Source organism: Nicotiana tomentosiformis, chromosome 6 (assembly GCF_000390325.3).
Source record: "Nicotiana tomentosiformis chromosome 6, ASM39032v3, whole genome shotgun sequence".
NCBI lineage: Eukaryota > Viridiplantae > Streptophyta > Magnoliopsida > Solanales > Solanaceae > Nicotiana > Nicotiana tomentosiformis.
In genome coordinates, this window is record NC_090817.1 from 113,277,549 (window position 1) to 113,294,883 (window position 17,335).

Sequence of the window (17,335 nt, forward strand, 5' to 3'; positions counted from 1 at the left end):
CATCTGGGAGAGCATTTTACAGGAAGTGTCTCCCAAACTCATATCTGTGTAAAATGTCTCCCAAACTCATATCTCCCTGATTTTGCAGTTGATAAAGCACAAATTGAAGTCCCGTTACCCTCAGATTTGGTAAAAGATACATGAATTAGGAGTGGGTTTTGTATTTAAAAATCCGGGAGAGGCAAACTTTAGCTTAGTGCGCGAGTTCTACGCCGGGTGGAACCTTGAGGATAAGGAGCAATTAGTACCTATTCATGGGAGGCTTATTGATATTTCGGCTAGCGTATTATGTAGATTTTTGGACGCCCCTGATGTCCCATGTAGTCCGTTGTGTGACTTTATTGACTGACCTGCTTACATAGATATTAGGCACAAACTCTGTGGTGTTAATTCGAATGCGGTGTGGACACGGGACAAGAGATACAACACACGTACTTCTTTTCCCAAAGTGAAGTTTACGAAGATTGCTAAAGTGTGGTTGCGCTTGGTGAACACGCGACTACTTTTATGTGATCATGATTCTGCTGTTATCTGAGAGAGAGTATGTCTAGTGTATTTCTTGATAAAAGGGTGGCCGGTGAATGTGGGCCAATTGATACGTAGCCAGATGACACAATCTAGAAAGGGCACACTTACTAGGATATTCTTTGTGAATCTGCTTGCGCAATATTTGCATACAAAGCAAGTGGATGAGGAGCCCAAGCTTGACATGTTGATTCTAGCCACATCTCGAGCTACCGACATTGCTGTTATCTGTGGGCCAGATGAGGAAGATGATACGACATTGACTACAGCGGAGCGTCAGGCTCGCGATGAGAGCGCCCTGGCTCATTTGTATGGGATGATGGATTTGCAGTTGAGGATTGGGGGTAGGCATGCTACTTCAGAGGAGACGACCCAGCTGACTGAGTGGTTCCCTCTCACCATACCTGTACAACGATTGGTTGGTTTAGCTGTGGGTCAGAGAGTGCCACCAGAGGAAGATATCAACACTCCAAAGCATTCGGTCAGGGTGACGAGGAGTAGGTTGATCCAGCGGTTGATGCCACTAGTGAGGATCTGGGTGATGACGTTGATGATTGGAATGAGGCTGATCGAGCCTTCTTCGATGGGGGCCATCATCTCGAGGATTGATCAGGGGGTTCTTATTCACCCTTTCTACTTTAATTATGCATTGGGGACACTGCATGGTTTAAGTGTGGGGTGGGTAACTCTCGTTGTGCATAGTAGTAGTAGATTAGTAACCATATTAGCTTCTTATATTTTTAATTTCTAGCTTCTTATATTTTTATTCTAACTTCTTATTTTCGTTATTGTTAGCTTCTTATTTTATTATTTTAGTATACATTAGAATAATATTGAGTAGCTGTAGTTTTTGTTTTTGTTTTTATTTTTATTTTTAAAAAAGAGCAAAAAAAACAGAAAAAATAGACTTTTCCTGACGATGGATCTCCTAGACATTTTTCTTGAGGGATTTAATGCTAAAAAAAAATTCAAAAAAATCATAAAATAGAAAATAAAAAATACAAAAATATGTCTTTTATTTTTCTTAGGTAGTAATAATCCCTCATGGTTTTTCTTCATGCCTCGGTTCTTTTTTATGGGTTGTAACTTGAACTGGGTAGTAGTTTTAATTTTATTTTTTTATTTTTACTTTTAGAGTAGTATGTAGGAAATAAAGGAGAAGAACTGATGTGATTTGCACCATTTGACTTGTTTGATGGTTGCATACTTAGGTTCTGGCATGCGTTTCACCTTCCCTTAGCTTTAAATATATGATGATGCCTTGGTAAAAATGAATAGCATGTGGTATAACTCCTATGTCTCGGTTGCTTGACTTGTGTTTACTTTGTGCTTTATGCTTAATATATCTCTTGGCTTTGTGAATACTTGTTTGAGTGAGAGTCTGAATGAAACCGTTCTTAGTGAGTCATGTGCCATGTGTGAAGTGAGTTCTTTGTATAGTCCATGTTATTGCATTTGAGTCTAGAACTTGCCCGGAATGTGAATTAAAATGAAATCCTAGGTGTTGCTCGGTTTGAAAAGTGATGTTAGGCTTTCTTTGATATTTTTGAGTTTTTTTGCTTATCGCAAATAAAATCACCCCTAGTTACCCTTTTGAGCCTATAAGCCTTTCTTTTGGTACCCGTATTACGCCTATCCCTGTTTATTCTTAATTGAATCATTTTGATCCTTAGACCTCTTAAAGCACTTGAATTGCAAAGACATCGCTAGAAAGAAGTAATGAGGAAACTTGGGGTAGCTTTTGAGTGGAACCAATAGAAGGAAGAATTAAATAAAATCCACTAGCGGCAGGGCAAAAATACAAAAAAGAAAGAGAAGAATAATTGAATAAATAAAGGTTTCTTATTTTTGCTAGTGGATGTGACATAAAGTAGTGTGTAAAGAAGAAGAAAAAATATTTTGGGGTGAGCTATCTTGTGATGATTGAAGTGGATTGAAGGAATTGCGCTTAAAATTGAATGTGTGATGTGTTAAAGTGCTTAGGAGAGTGAGGCACTATATACCAAATATATCCTACCCCTCACTTAGCCCACATTATAACCATAATAAAGTCCTAGTTGATTTCAGACCGAGCGGGCCTACATTAGTAGAGGTTTATATAATGGGATAACCTATGGTACCTTTTACGTGCATGTGACTTATTTGAGAAAGTTCTTTTTCTTCATATGTGTGAGTCCTTAAATTATATTCGATCATGTGATTTGAATGTGTGGACTGCTTACTCTTTTGTTTTATTGTAAGGGCACATGGTTTCACAAAGGATATGTAACATTATTAGACTTCTTTATTAGATTAAATATTCAAGCCTCGGGTGCATTGTGACATTGAGTTAGTTATCGAGGCTAGGATTGTTATAACCATGTTGTTCCTATGTTTGACATTTGTAAATTGGGCATAAGTACATGAAGTGTAATTTGACTGCATATGCTAGAGCTTAATTGTTGCTATCAACCATGGTCATAGGTGTAATGTGTTGTGAATGTGTGGGTTGTTAGGTCATTGAAGATGAAGTGTTGAGTTGGTTGACTCGAGGGCGAGCAACGTTTAAGTGTGGGTTGTTGATGTCGTGCTATAATTCCATATATTTTGACATTATTTACCCTACTTATTGTTGTTTGGATGCTAATTTGTACGACAATTGAGCATAATCGAGCTTATTTTACGTGTAGGAATGCTTGGACATGAATTGAAGAAAAGTTGCACGAAATGGTACCTTAGAGATATAAAATGGAGAAATAAAAGAAGATATGCAGGGCAATGAAAAGTCATGGCCATAGACAATGCAAGGCATTGTCCAGTGCACTGTCATTGGCACCCCAGATAGTGCCTCGCGCAGAAACATTAGCGCCCCTGATAGTGCCTCGCGCAGAAACATTGGTGCCTTTGACAGTGCCTCGCGCCAACGATGTTATCTGAGCCAATCTTATTTCCTCACTATTTGTGGACGTGTAAACTTCGGCCCCAACCCTATAAATACCTCTTAATGTTAGATTTTGAAGGGGGGAGGGGGAGATATTATTAGAGAGGCAAGAGGTTACAGAACACTTTGGAAGTACGAATCAATCGAGTTTTTCTCTCCGCTTTCCTTTAATTTGTAGTTTAATATTTTTAGATATTACTATTATTATTTACACAATTATGAGTAGCTAAAATCGTCATCTAGGGTTGATGGAACCAATTGTTGGATGAAGTCTTGATTGCATTTTGATATAATTGAGCCATTTTTACTCTTTAATTGTTCAACTATGTGTTTTTTGTGGTTAATTGAAGGACCCTTGATTAATCGTGTCTAGTTATCTTGTGTTGCTTGAGAGAGAACACTTGATTAGATTGTTGTTGAACAACGCCACTTTCGAGTAAGTTAAGAGATTAATTACTTGAATTTAAAAGCGGTATTAGAGATAACGAAGCTTTGGCGCGATATTTATAAGTTGTACGAATTGTCAGCTAGAGTAGTTCGAGAGAATACTTCTAGTAAATTATCGTAATTTGATCGAGAGATAATTACGGTAAACAAGAACTCATCATCTTTAGAGAGTGTTGCGGCGAGATTATAGCTAAAGTGTGAGGAATTAATTCGGCAATTGGGGAAATCATAAACCCTAGATCTTTTTATCCTTGATTCAACCTCATTCTTGCTAGTTGATAGTTTTTATTGTCATTTTTCTTAGTTAAGTAATTTTTATTAATTTACAAATCAAATCTTGAACTCTGAAAGTTGTTTGAGCTTATCATTAGTGATACTGAAAGTTGTAGCAAATATGTTAGTTCCCTGTGGGATTCGACTCCGTACTCTTGAACCTGATTATTTTTGCAGCGACCGCTTAGTCCTTTTTATAATGCATAATTGGGTGTGATCACTTAATTTCACTAATTAAAGACATTGAAATTCAATTAAATCGTTATAAAATCAAACAAAATGCAAGAATTGGCAAACAAAAAAAATAGGAAAGTAATAAAAGTTCTTATTTGTGTGGTGTACCACATAACTTGATTGGTTACAAGTTTTGCGTTCGAGCGGCGAATACAAGTTGAGAACTACAAATAACTACTCCCTCCGTTCCAGTTTATGTGAACCTATTTTCTTTTTGGTCCGTTCCAAAAAGAATGACCCATTTCTAAATTTGAAAATAATTTTGCTTAAATTTATAATTCTACCTTTAATGAGAAGCTTTTATAACCACACAAATACTCTGGGCTCCTTTTTGACTTGTTTAGGACCACAAAGTTCAAAAGTCTTCATTTTTTCTTAAACTCCGTGCCCAATCAAACAGGTTCACATAAATTGGAACGGAGGGAGTAATATTTATAGTAGAGATAAGCAAAAGAGGAAGAGATCCCATAGGACTTTAGTAAATGGAAAGGTTAGCACAAGGAGAGGTTGTAAAACATTTGGTTTAGGTCCCCAAAATTTTTGGGGCCCCAAAAAAATTTGAATAGTAGATTTATAATATTATTTTTGCTAAAATATCAAAATTTATTAAAAAGGTACAAAATATTTTTTTAAAAAAGAAAAAAGACTCCTTACTTGTTAATAGTAGAAATATATTAGAACCTTGAATTAAACTACTCAAATCTTTATATTAATAAATAATTTTTTTTCAATAAGATCCAATATAATATATTATAAAAACGTGGGCAATATCTTATTAACTTGAATTAACTTATAAATATAATAAATATTATTATTAGATATTTGTTGTGAACTTAAACGCTTTATGTCTTGTAAAATATGACACTACAAATAACAAGAACGAAAAGATTAAGGTGACACTAACTTTTCACATATGTGTGTAGATATATATATTCTATTAAAAAATATTTAAGCCGTCATATTAAAAATGACTTCAGGACACTAGTTTTATTGACTACCCATGGCAAGTAATAGTTGATTTAGATTTGAAGATAATCTTCTTTCTAGTAAAGAGGTGAGTTTGGGAGAATTAACACTATTGATTTTTGGAGATGTCTATGGATATATCGCTCGATAGACATTATGAGTTGACTTAATATCAGCGAGGTCAAAAGATGTCTCGGGGATTGAATACATAGGCATATTTGTGAAGGTTGGTCATGTTATCCTATTGCATGAGTTAGTCTTAGATTTCTTTTGATTTATATTAGTTTGGCCTGGTTGAGGTCTAGTGTCGAGCACTATATTTTTTTTAGATGGTTTAAAACGAAAATGACAACAAACTTTGTATTTTTCCATTATTATGATTTTAAAATTTTATTATATCAGATTTTCTTACTTAGCACATATTAATGGATACATCCACTATAGCAAATACATTAAATAAGTTAGTAGGCGCAAACTTGTCCATTACGAGGGTACAAATAATTTTGTTGTATTATTAAATATATAAGAAGAGACATTTGTGTAACAACTGAAATCGTTTGAGCTTTGCGTGCAACAACTGAATGTAGAGTGGATATTACAGGTTCATTCAATTTAGTAGCTTTAGCTAATATTCTGTATGTATGTTACAGATTTAACTAAATAAGACAAATACAAACAACAATAACAACAACAATAACAACCAGTAAAATTACACAAGTGTGATCTGAGGAGGGTAGGATGTATGCAACGTTATCTTTGCCCTGGAACTAAATAAGACAAATAATAATAGATTTTGAATTCAATAAATCAATAAGTTGTGATAAAATCTTGAACTCGAACCAATAAAATTCAAATCATAAATATGATTTGCTAATGCGGAATGCATGTGTTACAAGTTAAAATTTCAGGGAAGGTTTTTGAAATTGTCTCTAAATGAAGAGACAAGTAGAGCAACAATGGTAAAATTTGGAGTATCGATTTTTACAATATATTCTGTTTTTAAGTGCTAGGTTTTAGACAAAGAAAGCATGTTCTTTGCATAGTCATAACTTAAAAGGAGCGTTTAGTGCAATTTAATCGTCTCTATTGGAGAAAAGTAAGATTAAAACAAACGCCGGAGGGCTCAATTGCAAATGTCAAAGTGCCCCTAATTTTTCTCTATTTCACTGTCTTTCTCCCAAGACAATTTTAGGAAAACAAAGCAAACGGTTACAGAGACCAAGTAAGCAGATACCATTCCCTTCAATCAATCCCTAATTTCTTGCTCTTACCATGCAAATCTCACAAACCCACTTTTAGATCCATTGTTAATTTGACGCCCTTCAAATTTGAATTCATTTCTGGATCCAGAAACTCATTACTGTAAGCTTCCTTCTTCTCTGTATTTTAATTTTAATAGCTTCCTTCTTCTCTGTATTTTAATTTTAATTCAATTATGGAATCGAGTTGTTTATGTAAATTTGTATTTTTTCAACTTGAGTTTCATAATCATTTTTCTCTGTTTTTTTGTCAGAACAATTAGTTCCTTAAGTTATTATCTATCATCTGAAGAGCAATTTTGAAGTTCATCCTTAAAATTGGTATGTTTTTGTTCTTATTATCTTTTATCTCAAGCATGCAAACCCTTATGTGCAATTTTATTCTGTACTAACTGTAGCTTTATTTTCATTTGAGAGAATGATTTGCTTTCATTTCCCTTTTTACCCTTGTAACTGGATATGAATTTACTGCTTCCTATTCGTTGTTCTTTTTTAGTCTTGTAGTGGAGTTTAACTCCCAAGTTCTTAGGGGTCGTTTGGTTGCCGGTTAGAGTTATGCAAGTATTAGTTATACATGTATTAATTATGCATGTATTAATTATGCATGTATTATTTATGAAGGAATAAGTAATGCAGGGATTAGTTATGCAGGTATTAATTATACATGGATTAGTTACGCATGGATTATTTTTTTGAATATTTGGTTTGTTGTATTAGAAATTGATATACATTATATAAATTTTAAAGTTAAATACTTATTTACTGATTTTGTCTCTAATAGATTGAGAAGAGGAAGAGCCGACCAGTGTGGCATCAGTGCTCTCCAAATGGTTTGATACAGATCAATCTATCGAAGGAAGCCTTTATGTGTAAAGTGATAGGGGTAAATTTGTCATTTCAATATTTTATACACGTATTACTAATACATGTATTAGTTATTCCATCTTCTACCCCGCATAAAATAATACACAGATCGGCTCATAACTTATACATGTATTATTTTTGTAGAATTGTAAAATGACAATCAAACATTGTATTAATTATGCTGAATTTTGTACAAAATAACTAATGGCTACCAAACATTGTATAAGTTATATTGCCCCCAATACATGGATAACTTTTCTCCTAACCAGCTACCAAACGACCTCTTACTGCTTAAGCTTGTGATAATTTTTTTTTTTTGTAACAAATGTGTTCGCTTGAAGAAAATGTTAATTTTTGAAAAATGTTTTCGATGAAATAAGTGGTTTTCTCACTTATTTTTCAGTATTTGGTTACACATCGTATTGGGGTGCGGTGGATGAAATAGAGGCTCACTTCCGATGTTTTGTGTGATAAGAATGTGCCATCAAAATTTAAATGTAAGTTCTATAGAGCGGTAGTCAGACCGACTATGTTGTATGGGGCGGAATGTTGGCCAGTCAAGAACTCCCATGTCCAAAAGATGAAGGTGGCTGAAATGAAGATGTTGAGATGGATGTGCGGGCATACCAGTTTAGATAGAATTAGAAATATGGTTATTCGGGACAAGGTGGGTGTGACCCCTGCGGAGGACAAGATGCGGGAGGCGAGACTTGGATAGTTTGGTCATGTGAAGAGGAGAGACACATATGCACCTGTAAGGAGGTGTGAGAGGTTGGCCCTGGAGGGCCTAAAGAGGTATAGGCAGGCCGAAGATGCATTGGAGAGGTGATTAAGCAACATATGGCGTTAGTCCAACTTACTGATGACATGACCATGGATAGGAAGGTGTGAAGATTGAGAATAAAGGTAAATGGTTAGGATAGGTAGCCGAGCGTTGTCCTTGTCTGTAATAGTAGGTTTAGTACATGACTTAGTGTTATTTGTGTATTTTTGTATTTCCTTGACTTATGCTATTACTTATTGTTGCTTGTTTCGGCTTTCTGATGCAGTACCTAGTGTTAGTTTTGTATTTTTGCTTCGGTTTTCTGATTGGTGTGCTTGTTGTTGCTCTTCCTTTTGCCTTTCCTAAGTCGATGGTCTACCGGAAACAACCTCTCCGCCTTCTTGAAGGTAGGGGTAAGGTCTGCGTACACACTAACCTCTCAGACCCAACTTGTAGGATTACATTGAAGTTTGTTATTGTTGTATTTGGTTGGTCAGTGAAAAATATTCACCTAAAACTGATAATAATACCAATAAAATGGATATTATTCATGATATTTTCAGTATCAAAATCTTACAATAATGTCTAAATGTTGGTTGGAGCAAGTGATATGAAGTATGAGTTTGGATAATCGTAAAGGAAAATAATTTTTTGTATATAAGTGAAGGAAGTCATTTTCCCCTTTTGAGAGGAAATATTTTCATTGCAAAAGAATTCCCTATGATCAAATACCACAATGAATGGTTGTAAGACCAGCCACATTGTATGGGAGTGAATGTTAGGCCTCCAAAGTCCAACATATCCACAAGATAAATGTTGCAGAAATGCAGACGCTAAGATGGATCAATCATATAAGATTAGATAAGATTAAATTATCAAATTCAGCAAAAGGTGCAAGTAGCACAAAAAAAGGATAAAATGAAAGAGGGAACTTGAAATGATTTGGACATGTCTTACATCGACCTACCGATGCACCTGTTCATAGGTATACAACCATGGTGAATAAAGGATTGAAGAAGATGAGGTAGACCTAAAATCACATTGAAGGAAGTTGTCTTGCAAGACCTATAATCTCTGGATTCCATGCAAAATTAAGCAAAAACTATGGCATAATAGAAAAAAAGAACTGTATAGGTGTTATCATTTAGTTGAGATTAAGTTTTAGTCATGTTAGGATGTTTCTTTTATGTCCAATATTTGCAAGGAATTAAAGGACGGAAAGAAGAAGAGGTAGACCTCAAATCACATTGAAGAAAGTTATTCTTTCAATCTCTGGATTTCATGTTAATTAAGCAAAAAATATAGCACAGTGGAGGAAAAAGAACTGTATAGGTGATACCAACTAGCTAAGATTAAGTTTGTCTTGTTGGTGATTTATGCAACAGTACGAAATGCAGATACCTCTAGTGTTAGGGACTAATTTTTTGTAATATTGGACTGAGATGGACATAGATTGAGCAGTATAGATAGTGAGGATTCAGATAGTCGACCCCAACTTGCTTGGGTTTGAGGCCTAACTGTTGCTGTTGCAAACACTAGAAAATGACTTCTTCTGCAAAATATTTTCTGTTATACTAAACAGATAGCTTTTGGACCAAAGAGGAAATAGATAGAGTTGAAAGTGCTTCACCTCATTCATGATTCATCTCTACTAAAGCAAATGTCTTCTTTTCTGTTTCAGGATTCTTAGCATCCAGAGGATTTCTCCTTCGTTTATCTTACCTTATAAAAAAAAAGGATTTCTCTTTAGTTGGTCAAGGATGGCGTCCGTGTCAAATGATGGGTTATCCAATGAGAGCGTGAAGAAGCGGCTGTCAGAAAATGGTTACCACTCCTCGTATTTGGGCATTATACCAAAATATAAAGTTCGGAAAGTCTCAGCAGTACGAGATTTTCCTCCAGGATGTGGTAAAATTTCTCCAAAAGTTGATTTGAATCATGAACAAAATGCCGTTGTGTCCACTAATGAAGATATGGCTAACATTGTGTTGGTTGATGTTGTTAAAGATTCTAACAGTGAGATCGAATCACGGTCAGCTGAAGCTGTGGACTCTCTAGTTAACATGGAAGAGCATGAAAAGTTGGATAGGTTAATAGGGGAAGTGGTATCGACAAACACGAGTGCAATAGCAAATGAGTTGGGAGAAAACATAAGTGACGATAAATCGCTTGGATTTGAGTTGCCTAAAGATCTTGAAATTAGTGAAATGGAGCTTTCCAAGGAAACGGAAGACATCCAGAGTGACACTTTAGTGAAGGGAGTTGATGAAGAGAGAAGTTTATCTTCGGTCGAAAATGTTGGTGGTGGACACAAGACATCTGTGCGGGAAATTAGCGGTGCGACTGATGAACCAAGTCCTGTTAGTCAAGTCAAAATGTTGTCACCACCTCAGCAGCTAATTAGTGTTATGGAGTATGCCTCCTCCCCGACAAAGAATAAGTACCGCAAAAGAAGAGTATCTGCTGTTCGTGACTTCCCTCCATTTTGTGGAACAAATGCTCCTAAGCCAACTGAACATAATTGCTATGGTGTTACTGAAGAAAGCAAGGATGTGGCAGGGTTCAATAAGGCAGTTATAAAGAATGAAGTGATTGAGACACTGAGAGATGTTACGGACACTGGGGCATTGCAAGAGAGGTTGGTTGAAAGTGAGGAGGCTGATTCTCTGAGAGAGAGGGACATTGCTAGTCCCAAAGATAGGGTGTTGGAGCAAATAACAATGGTTCACAGCGAAGAACAGGGAGGTATCCAAAATTATTTTGATGGAAGAAGTCAGATGGAAAGAACTGTGGTTATGCCCGAGACAATGACGAAAAAGGAGAATGATGCAGGAGTTGTGGGAAAGGAGATTGTTGTATATTCAGAGGATGAAAGTAAAAAGGCTACTACTGCAAGTAGTGCTCTTGGTTCTGGAAATGAAATGGTTGGGCCGATTACGCAGGGTGCTGAGCCGTATTGTGCACGGGAGCAAGGGAAAAAAAAGAGTTTAGATGGCCCTGTGAGTGGAAATGAAATTGTTGTCTCACAGGTCAAAGACAATCTGTCAAAGACTGCAGTCAGTGCTTGTGGTTCTGGGCATGAAATAGTTAAGCCAATTGTGCAAGGTCTGATGGCCGAGCCGCACTGTCCATGGAGGCAGGGAAAGCAAACTAGTGTGGGTTGTGCGGTGAGTGGAAACCAAGATGAGAAGTCTCCTCTGTCTTGGCGCAAGAAGGCTAAAGCTGTCGCCAGAAAAAGTAATCCTAGGGGTAAGAAGAAATCAGCTTCTGGTGGCGAAGCTACCGATGGATTTTCAAAGGCACTAGTTGTGTTCGATGACGAAGGATCTGCTTTACAGGCTGTCAGCAACGACAGAGCTTGCAGTTTGAATAGGGAAGCACTACATGAAGATTCTCCCGTTGGACAAGGACGACGTGAATTTGACGTGACCCTACCACCTTTTGGTCCAAACAGTTCTAGTCACGGTGATGCCCGTACTAAAGTTAGAGAGACTCTTCGTATGTTTCAGGCCATCTGTAGAAAGCTCTTGCAAGAAGAAGAGTCAAAATCAAAACCTGAAGAAGCAAAACCGAGGCAGGGGCCAAACAGAATTGATCTTCAAGCAGCAAAAATCATCAAGGCAAAAGGAAAAGAAGTTAACACAGGTCAGCACATACTGGGAGAAGTTCCTGGAGTTGAAGTCGGAGATGAGTTCCAATACAGGGTGGAACTTGCTATTGTGGGGGTTCATCGCCTATATCAGGCTGGTATAGATTACATGAAGCAGGGAGGTATGCTGATCGCGATTAGTATTGTTTCTTCAGGGGTCTATGATGATGCTGTGGAAGATGCTGATGTATTGATTTATTCTGGGCAAGGCGGAAATGTGGTAGGTAAGGTCAAAACTCCTGAAGATCAGAAGCTTGAAAGAGGTAATTTAGCTTTGAAGAATAGTATATCAGTTCAGAATCCTGTTCGGGTGATTCGTGGATCCAAGGAGACGAAAACCTCTGAATCCGTGGATGGTAAAGTTAAGGTAGTGACAACATATGTTTATGATGGGTTGTACAAGGTTGATAATTTTTGGACAGAACAAGGGCCAAAGGGTAAGATGGTTTTTATGTTTAAGTTGGTGAGAGTTCCTGGACAACCAGAGCTTGCTTGGAAAGAAGTGAAGTCATCAAAAAAGTCCAAAGTGCGGCATGGTGTTTGTGTCCATGACATTACAGAAGGAAAGGATACACTCCCGATAAGTGCTGTGAACACAATTGGTGGTGAGAAACCTCCACCATTCACTTACATCAAGAAGATGATATATCCTGACTGGTTCCAGCCGTCTCCTCCTAAAGGTTGTGATTGTATCGGTAGATGTTCTGATTCCAAGAAGTGCTCATGTGCAGTTAAAAATGGAGGCGAGATCCCATACAATCGTAATGGAGCTATTGTTGAAGTGAAGCCTCTTGTCTATGAATGTGGTCCTTCTTGTAAATGTCCCCCCTCTTGCTACAATAGAGTCGGCCAACACGGTATTAAAATTCCACTTGAGATCTTTAAGACAAATTCAAGGGGATGGGGTGTGAGAGCTTTAACATCTATTCCTTCAGGAACCTTTATCTGTGAGTATGCAGGAGAGCTTCTTGAAGACAAGGAAGCAGAACGAAGAATTGGTAGTGACGAATACCTGTTTGATATTGGGCAGAACTATAGTGATTGTTCTGTGAACTCTTCCGCACAAGCAGAATTAAGTGAGGTAGTAGAAGAGGGTGGTTATACAATTGATGCAGCTCAGTGTGGAAATGTCGGGCGATTTATCAATCACAGTTGTTCACCTAACTTGTATGCACAAAACGTTCTTTATGATCACGAAGATAAGAAAATGCCTCATATCATGTTCTTTGCAGCAGATAACATTCCTCCTTTGGCGGAGCTCAGTTACCATTATAATTATTCCGTGGATCAGGTACATGACTCCAATGGCAATATCAAGGTGAAGAAATGCTATTGTGGATCTTCAGAGTGTAGCGGTCGGATGTACTAGGGGTTTGTAAAGCTTTATTTCAAGTTGAGGTGAATAATTTCCTCATATTTGATTTAAGGTGTTTCTCTGCAATATATTTGTCCTCCTTACGTTTTGCTTTTAGCTGCATCTGCAGAATGTTGCTTTCCTTTCTCCATCCTTGAATCATGCTGCATAGTTTCGGTATCTACCTTCTTTCCCTATTGCAAATGGCAACCTAGTGTATTTTGTATGAGAGAAGTCATATTCGAGGAAAGTGTTTTTCAGGAGGAAGTCAAATTTTGATGTCTGGTACCGGAAAATGTTTTCAGGATAAAGTCAATTTTTGATGTCTGGTACCTGGACACTTAGTCCTGAATTTCAAATTAGCAACTCAAAAATTCAGGACACAGAGTCCTGAATTTTCGAATTCAGGATACTTAGTCCTGAAGTTTGGGTGAATTGACTAATCTTTAAGTACATTATAAATTGTGAATATATTTTAAATAGGGGCTTAAAAGTTGCTATTGTCGCACTTCGCCCAAGTCTTACATCAATATAATATTTAGGATTATGACTTCCAAGTGAAATAAAAAGGGATTATGACATCGAGTGGAAGTTGTTTTCAACAAGGTGTAGAAGTAGAATTCAATCCTTATTATTGGAAGATGGTATACTCGAGCACACATAAAATGCTAGCACCGTATTTAATGAATCTATCGATATGAAGTTACAATCTGTTGTTTCTTTTGTGATTATAGCGATAGCTTCAGTAGTGGAAAGAACAGATTTGTTCTAAGTACTTGAGCTGTTGGAAAATCTAACCACACTAGAATGGATGGTATAAAGTCTTACAACTTTTCATACTTGTGGAAAACTAGCAATTAGCAAACATAAATTTTAAGGTAACATTTTACATAATATGTTTTAGTTAATAGTTCTATTAGAGAACCAAGCACAAGAACTTACGCCATGATAACTCAACAAGATACAACAGTGAAGAGATTTATTCATATATATTAGCGAACGAAGTACAATAACTTAATTAAGCCATGATAACTCAAGACGGTATTTAATTAAAGCAGCTTGCTGTACATGTGCACGGAGGGTGATCCCTAATACGCAACTAATCTATATATAAATTTATCTGTCAACCGATAGCTGAGACATCACCAAATACCACTTATAATATGCTATAATACTTAGTACTATATTTTTATTATTTTCATGTCTACGAGAGCTGAATATCGGTCTCAATAGTAGCCCCAGCTTTCCATTCAGCAGGAATTACAGCCTTATCAGACTGCACCCATTTGGTTTCAGCACCAGCACTTGTTAGGAACCTCACGTTAAGTTCTCCACTTGGTGGGCTCGATAGGTCGAACACTGCTCCATAAGCCCTCCTCATTGATATCCATTCTTTTGTTTCCTCCTGCATCAACATATATTAAATATATGCCAAGGTAGGCTCACATAAACATGAAAGGTAATTAAGTATTCCTTGTAAGCTCGTCCAATATACAATGACATCAGAGGCGGATTTAGGATTTAAATTTTATGCGTTCAACCTGTAAAGTGTTTAGCATTGAACTCATTGTATTTTTAAAGTTATGGGTTCATATTGCTATATATTGCAATATTTGAATTTTTACACATAAGTTTATGCTCCGCGCCAAAAGTACTTGGTTCAATTGAACCCGGTATCAATGCTTTGCATCCGCCTCTGAATGACATCCTTTATTTGTAGAGTGACCAGTGACGTACGCAAGATATTTCATAAGCGGTATCACAATTCGAAAAAGTGAACTAATAAATAAAGCATTATAATAACTAGAGATCTCAGTTTTTATATTTATCTCAATATTTTTATTTTTCTTATACATATCTAGTAAAAAATTTCGCCGAATCGGTGTCACATGACGCCACGTGCAACAAGGTGCATACGCGCGCTCATGTCTATGACGTGACATTCAAAAAATCAAAATAGTTGATAGCCTAAAAAAGAGACTTTGTTAATATGGTAAAATGAGACGAACCTTGTAGACTTCGACAGCAAGAATGTCAGTAGCACCACCTTGATTCATAACAACTATAGCAAGGTAGTGAGGGTACTTGCTATGTTCATGGATTTTAAGCATGAGATTTCCATATTTGCAAGAAACTCTACGATATTCTACTTCAACAACTCCTTTAGCAAACAAATGCTGAGTCATATTAGGCTGCTTCGCCAATTTAGCATAGGCGCGGTAGCTGAGAATGAAGTCTGTTCCATGTCCTTCTCCAGTATCAGTCACCACTACTTTTGTTCCCTCGTCACTGCACAATCCCTTGTCCTTGCATCTTACCTATAAATTTTCTTTGTTTTCAATGCCATACACTACTAAAAAAAAAAAGGGGGGAAATCTACTGCCCAAACCGACCGATGTTGGTCGGTAATTGGCAAAAACCGATCAAAAACCGATTAATTTGTGACGGTCGGTAATTGTATGGTCGATTTTTTCGAACGATTTCGGTCAATCAATTAAATTCTAAAAAAGAAAAAATTTCCGAAAAAACCGACCGTAGTCAGTTGGTATTTTTTAATTATGTAATTAAAAAATGTACAATCTGGGAATCGAAGCGGGATTTGTACTATGGCAGGATACTATTCTACCACTAGATCATTGGTGTATTTTATTTTAAGACTGTCTTTTATTTCATTTATACTCTTTAATTGCATTTTCGAGCGAAAAACCGACCGATGTCGGTCGATTTTATTAAAAAATAAAATTACCGACCGAAATCGGTTGTTTACCGGCCGGAATAACCGATCGATTTCGATCGGTTTTTTGAATATTAATTTTAAATAAAAAACCGACCAAAGTTGGTCGGTTTATTTAAAAATAAATTTCACGGGATGCAAAAATAGTTTCCCGCATTATTGCGCCAAAAAAGACCGATCAAAGTTGGTCGTTTTCGTAAAAAAATTGAAAAATAAAATATTTTAAAAAACCGACCGACTCCGGGCTGATTTTCGTAAAATATTTTGACTGACCGACGTCGGTCGGTCAACTGCGGTCGATTTTGGTCGAATTTCTAGAATAATCCAACTTAGTTTAATCAATGAGTACTTGTAGTTAATAAGTGACCTAATAATGTAAAACATGTTAAACTAAATAAGAAGAACAAGGATTAGATTAATTACCTGGTAGCAAGCTCCACATCCAGCTCCATTTTTGTAAAGCCGTTTGGAGGCTGCACAAACCTCCCCATTGTTGACATCTTTGCCATTTTCTCCATAACCACACGCTCCGGCTGATGAAAATGTACAACTAAATGTTTAAAATAGCTAGTGCAAGTTTAATTTACTTGATTATTTTTGTGTGTGTTAGTGGGAGGGATTAAGATTATGTATTTAGATGATGCTCCTACGAAGTGTATATATGTTAGGGACCTCTTAAATTTAGTTACATTTTCTCATTCTTATGTGACACTAAAAGTTGATTTTGAAATTCAAATTAATCACTGTTTGTCAAAATAAGTGATATTGATTTGATAAGTACTACTAATTTTTAGAATTAAAGTCTTGACATGAGGTCAACCAAAAAGTTTATGTACCTACACAATTAGATAAAGCGAACTATCACCATAAAACGTAGTAATACATAATTAGGAGATGACTATATATTTAAATAGAATTGACAATTCTTTTGGAAGGTGAAAAGTGGCATACTTGGTATCCCCATGCCATCTGGGGTACTGTAATAGGCAGCTCTGGAAACATAATTTCCGCTGTAGCAAAGCGTAGGCAACAGCAAAACCAAGCAGAGAAAAATGCAATTGTTTTTGAGAGAGATCATTTTGACTTTACAAAAGAGGTAGACGAATTGTAATTAGAAGAGTTGTGAATGGGATATTCGAATGAGGAAATCCTATAAATTTATAGCTGAGGTTTACACTTTACAGGGTCGGGGATCGACGATTGCTGCCACATTTCTGTTCCACTATAGGCAGTGGAAAACAGATGGAAACTAAAGAAAACTCTGTCCTAAAATTGATTTGATGACACACAATTTCACTAATTTCTTAATCATTGAATACTGTAAACCTGGAAAGAACCACATACGCC

General features: G+C 36.5%; 2 protein-coding genes across 3 annotated transcripts; one reads left to right on the forward strand and one right to left on the reverse strand.

The window, feature by feature from the left end:
* The first annotated feature begins 6,475 nt into the window (after positions 1-6,475).
* Positions 6,476-13,434, forward strand: LOC104117537 (histone-lysine N-methyltransferase, H3 lysine-9 specific SUVH6). Of its 2 annotated transcripts, XM_009628601.4 has the most exons (5): positions 6,476-6,727; positions 6,879-6,945; positions 7,406-7,507; positions 9,933-10,159; positions 10,259-13,434. In XM_009628601.4, exons 4-5 carry the CDS (start codon positions 10,012-10,014, stop codon positions 13,267-13,269), a joined length of 3,159 nt encoding a protein of 1,052 aa, XP_009626896.1. In that variant the 5' UTR covers positions 6,476-6,727; positions 6,879-6,945; positions 7,406-7,507; positions 9,933-10,011; the 3' UTR covers positions 13,270-13,434. The 2 variants fall into 2 exon arrangements, with proteins under 2 accessions (XP_009626896.1, XP_009626893.1); XM_009628598.4 differs by having other exon boundaries at positions 6,477-6,727; positions 9,933-13,434.
* Positions 13,435-14,218: 784 nt separating this feature from the next.
* LOC104117536 (expansin-like B1) lies at positions 14,219-17,116 on the reverse strand. The gene is made up of 4 exons (XM_009628597.4): positions 16,940-17,116; positions 16,412-16,521; positions 15,264-15,572; positions 14,219-14,659 (listed from the first exon to the last, which is right to left on the reverse strand). Exons 1-4 carry the CDS (start codon positions 17,064-17,066, stop codon positions 14,459-14,461), a joined length of 747 nt encoding a protein of 248 aa, XP_009626892.1. The 5' UTR covers positions 17,067-17,116; the 3' UTR covers positions 14,219-14,458.
* Positions 17,117-17,335: the final 219 nt, after the last annotated feature.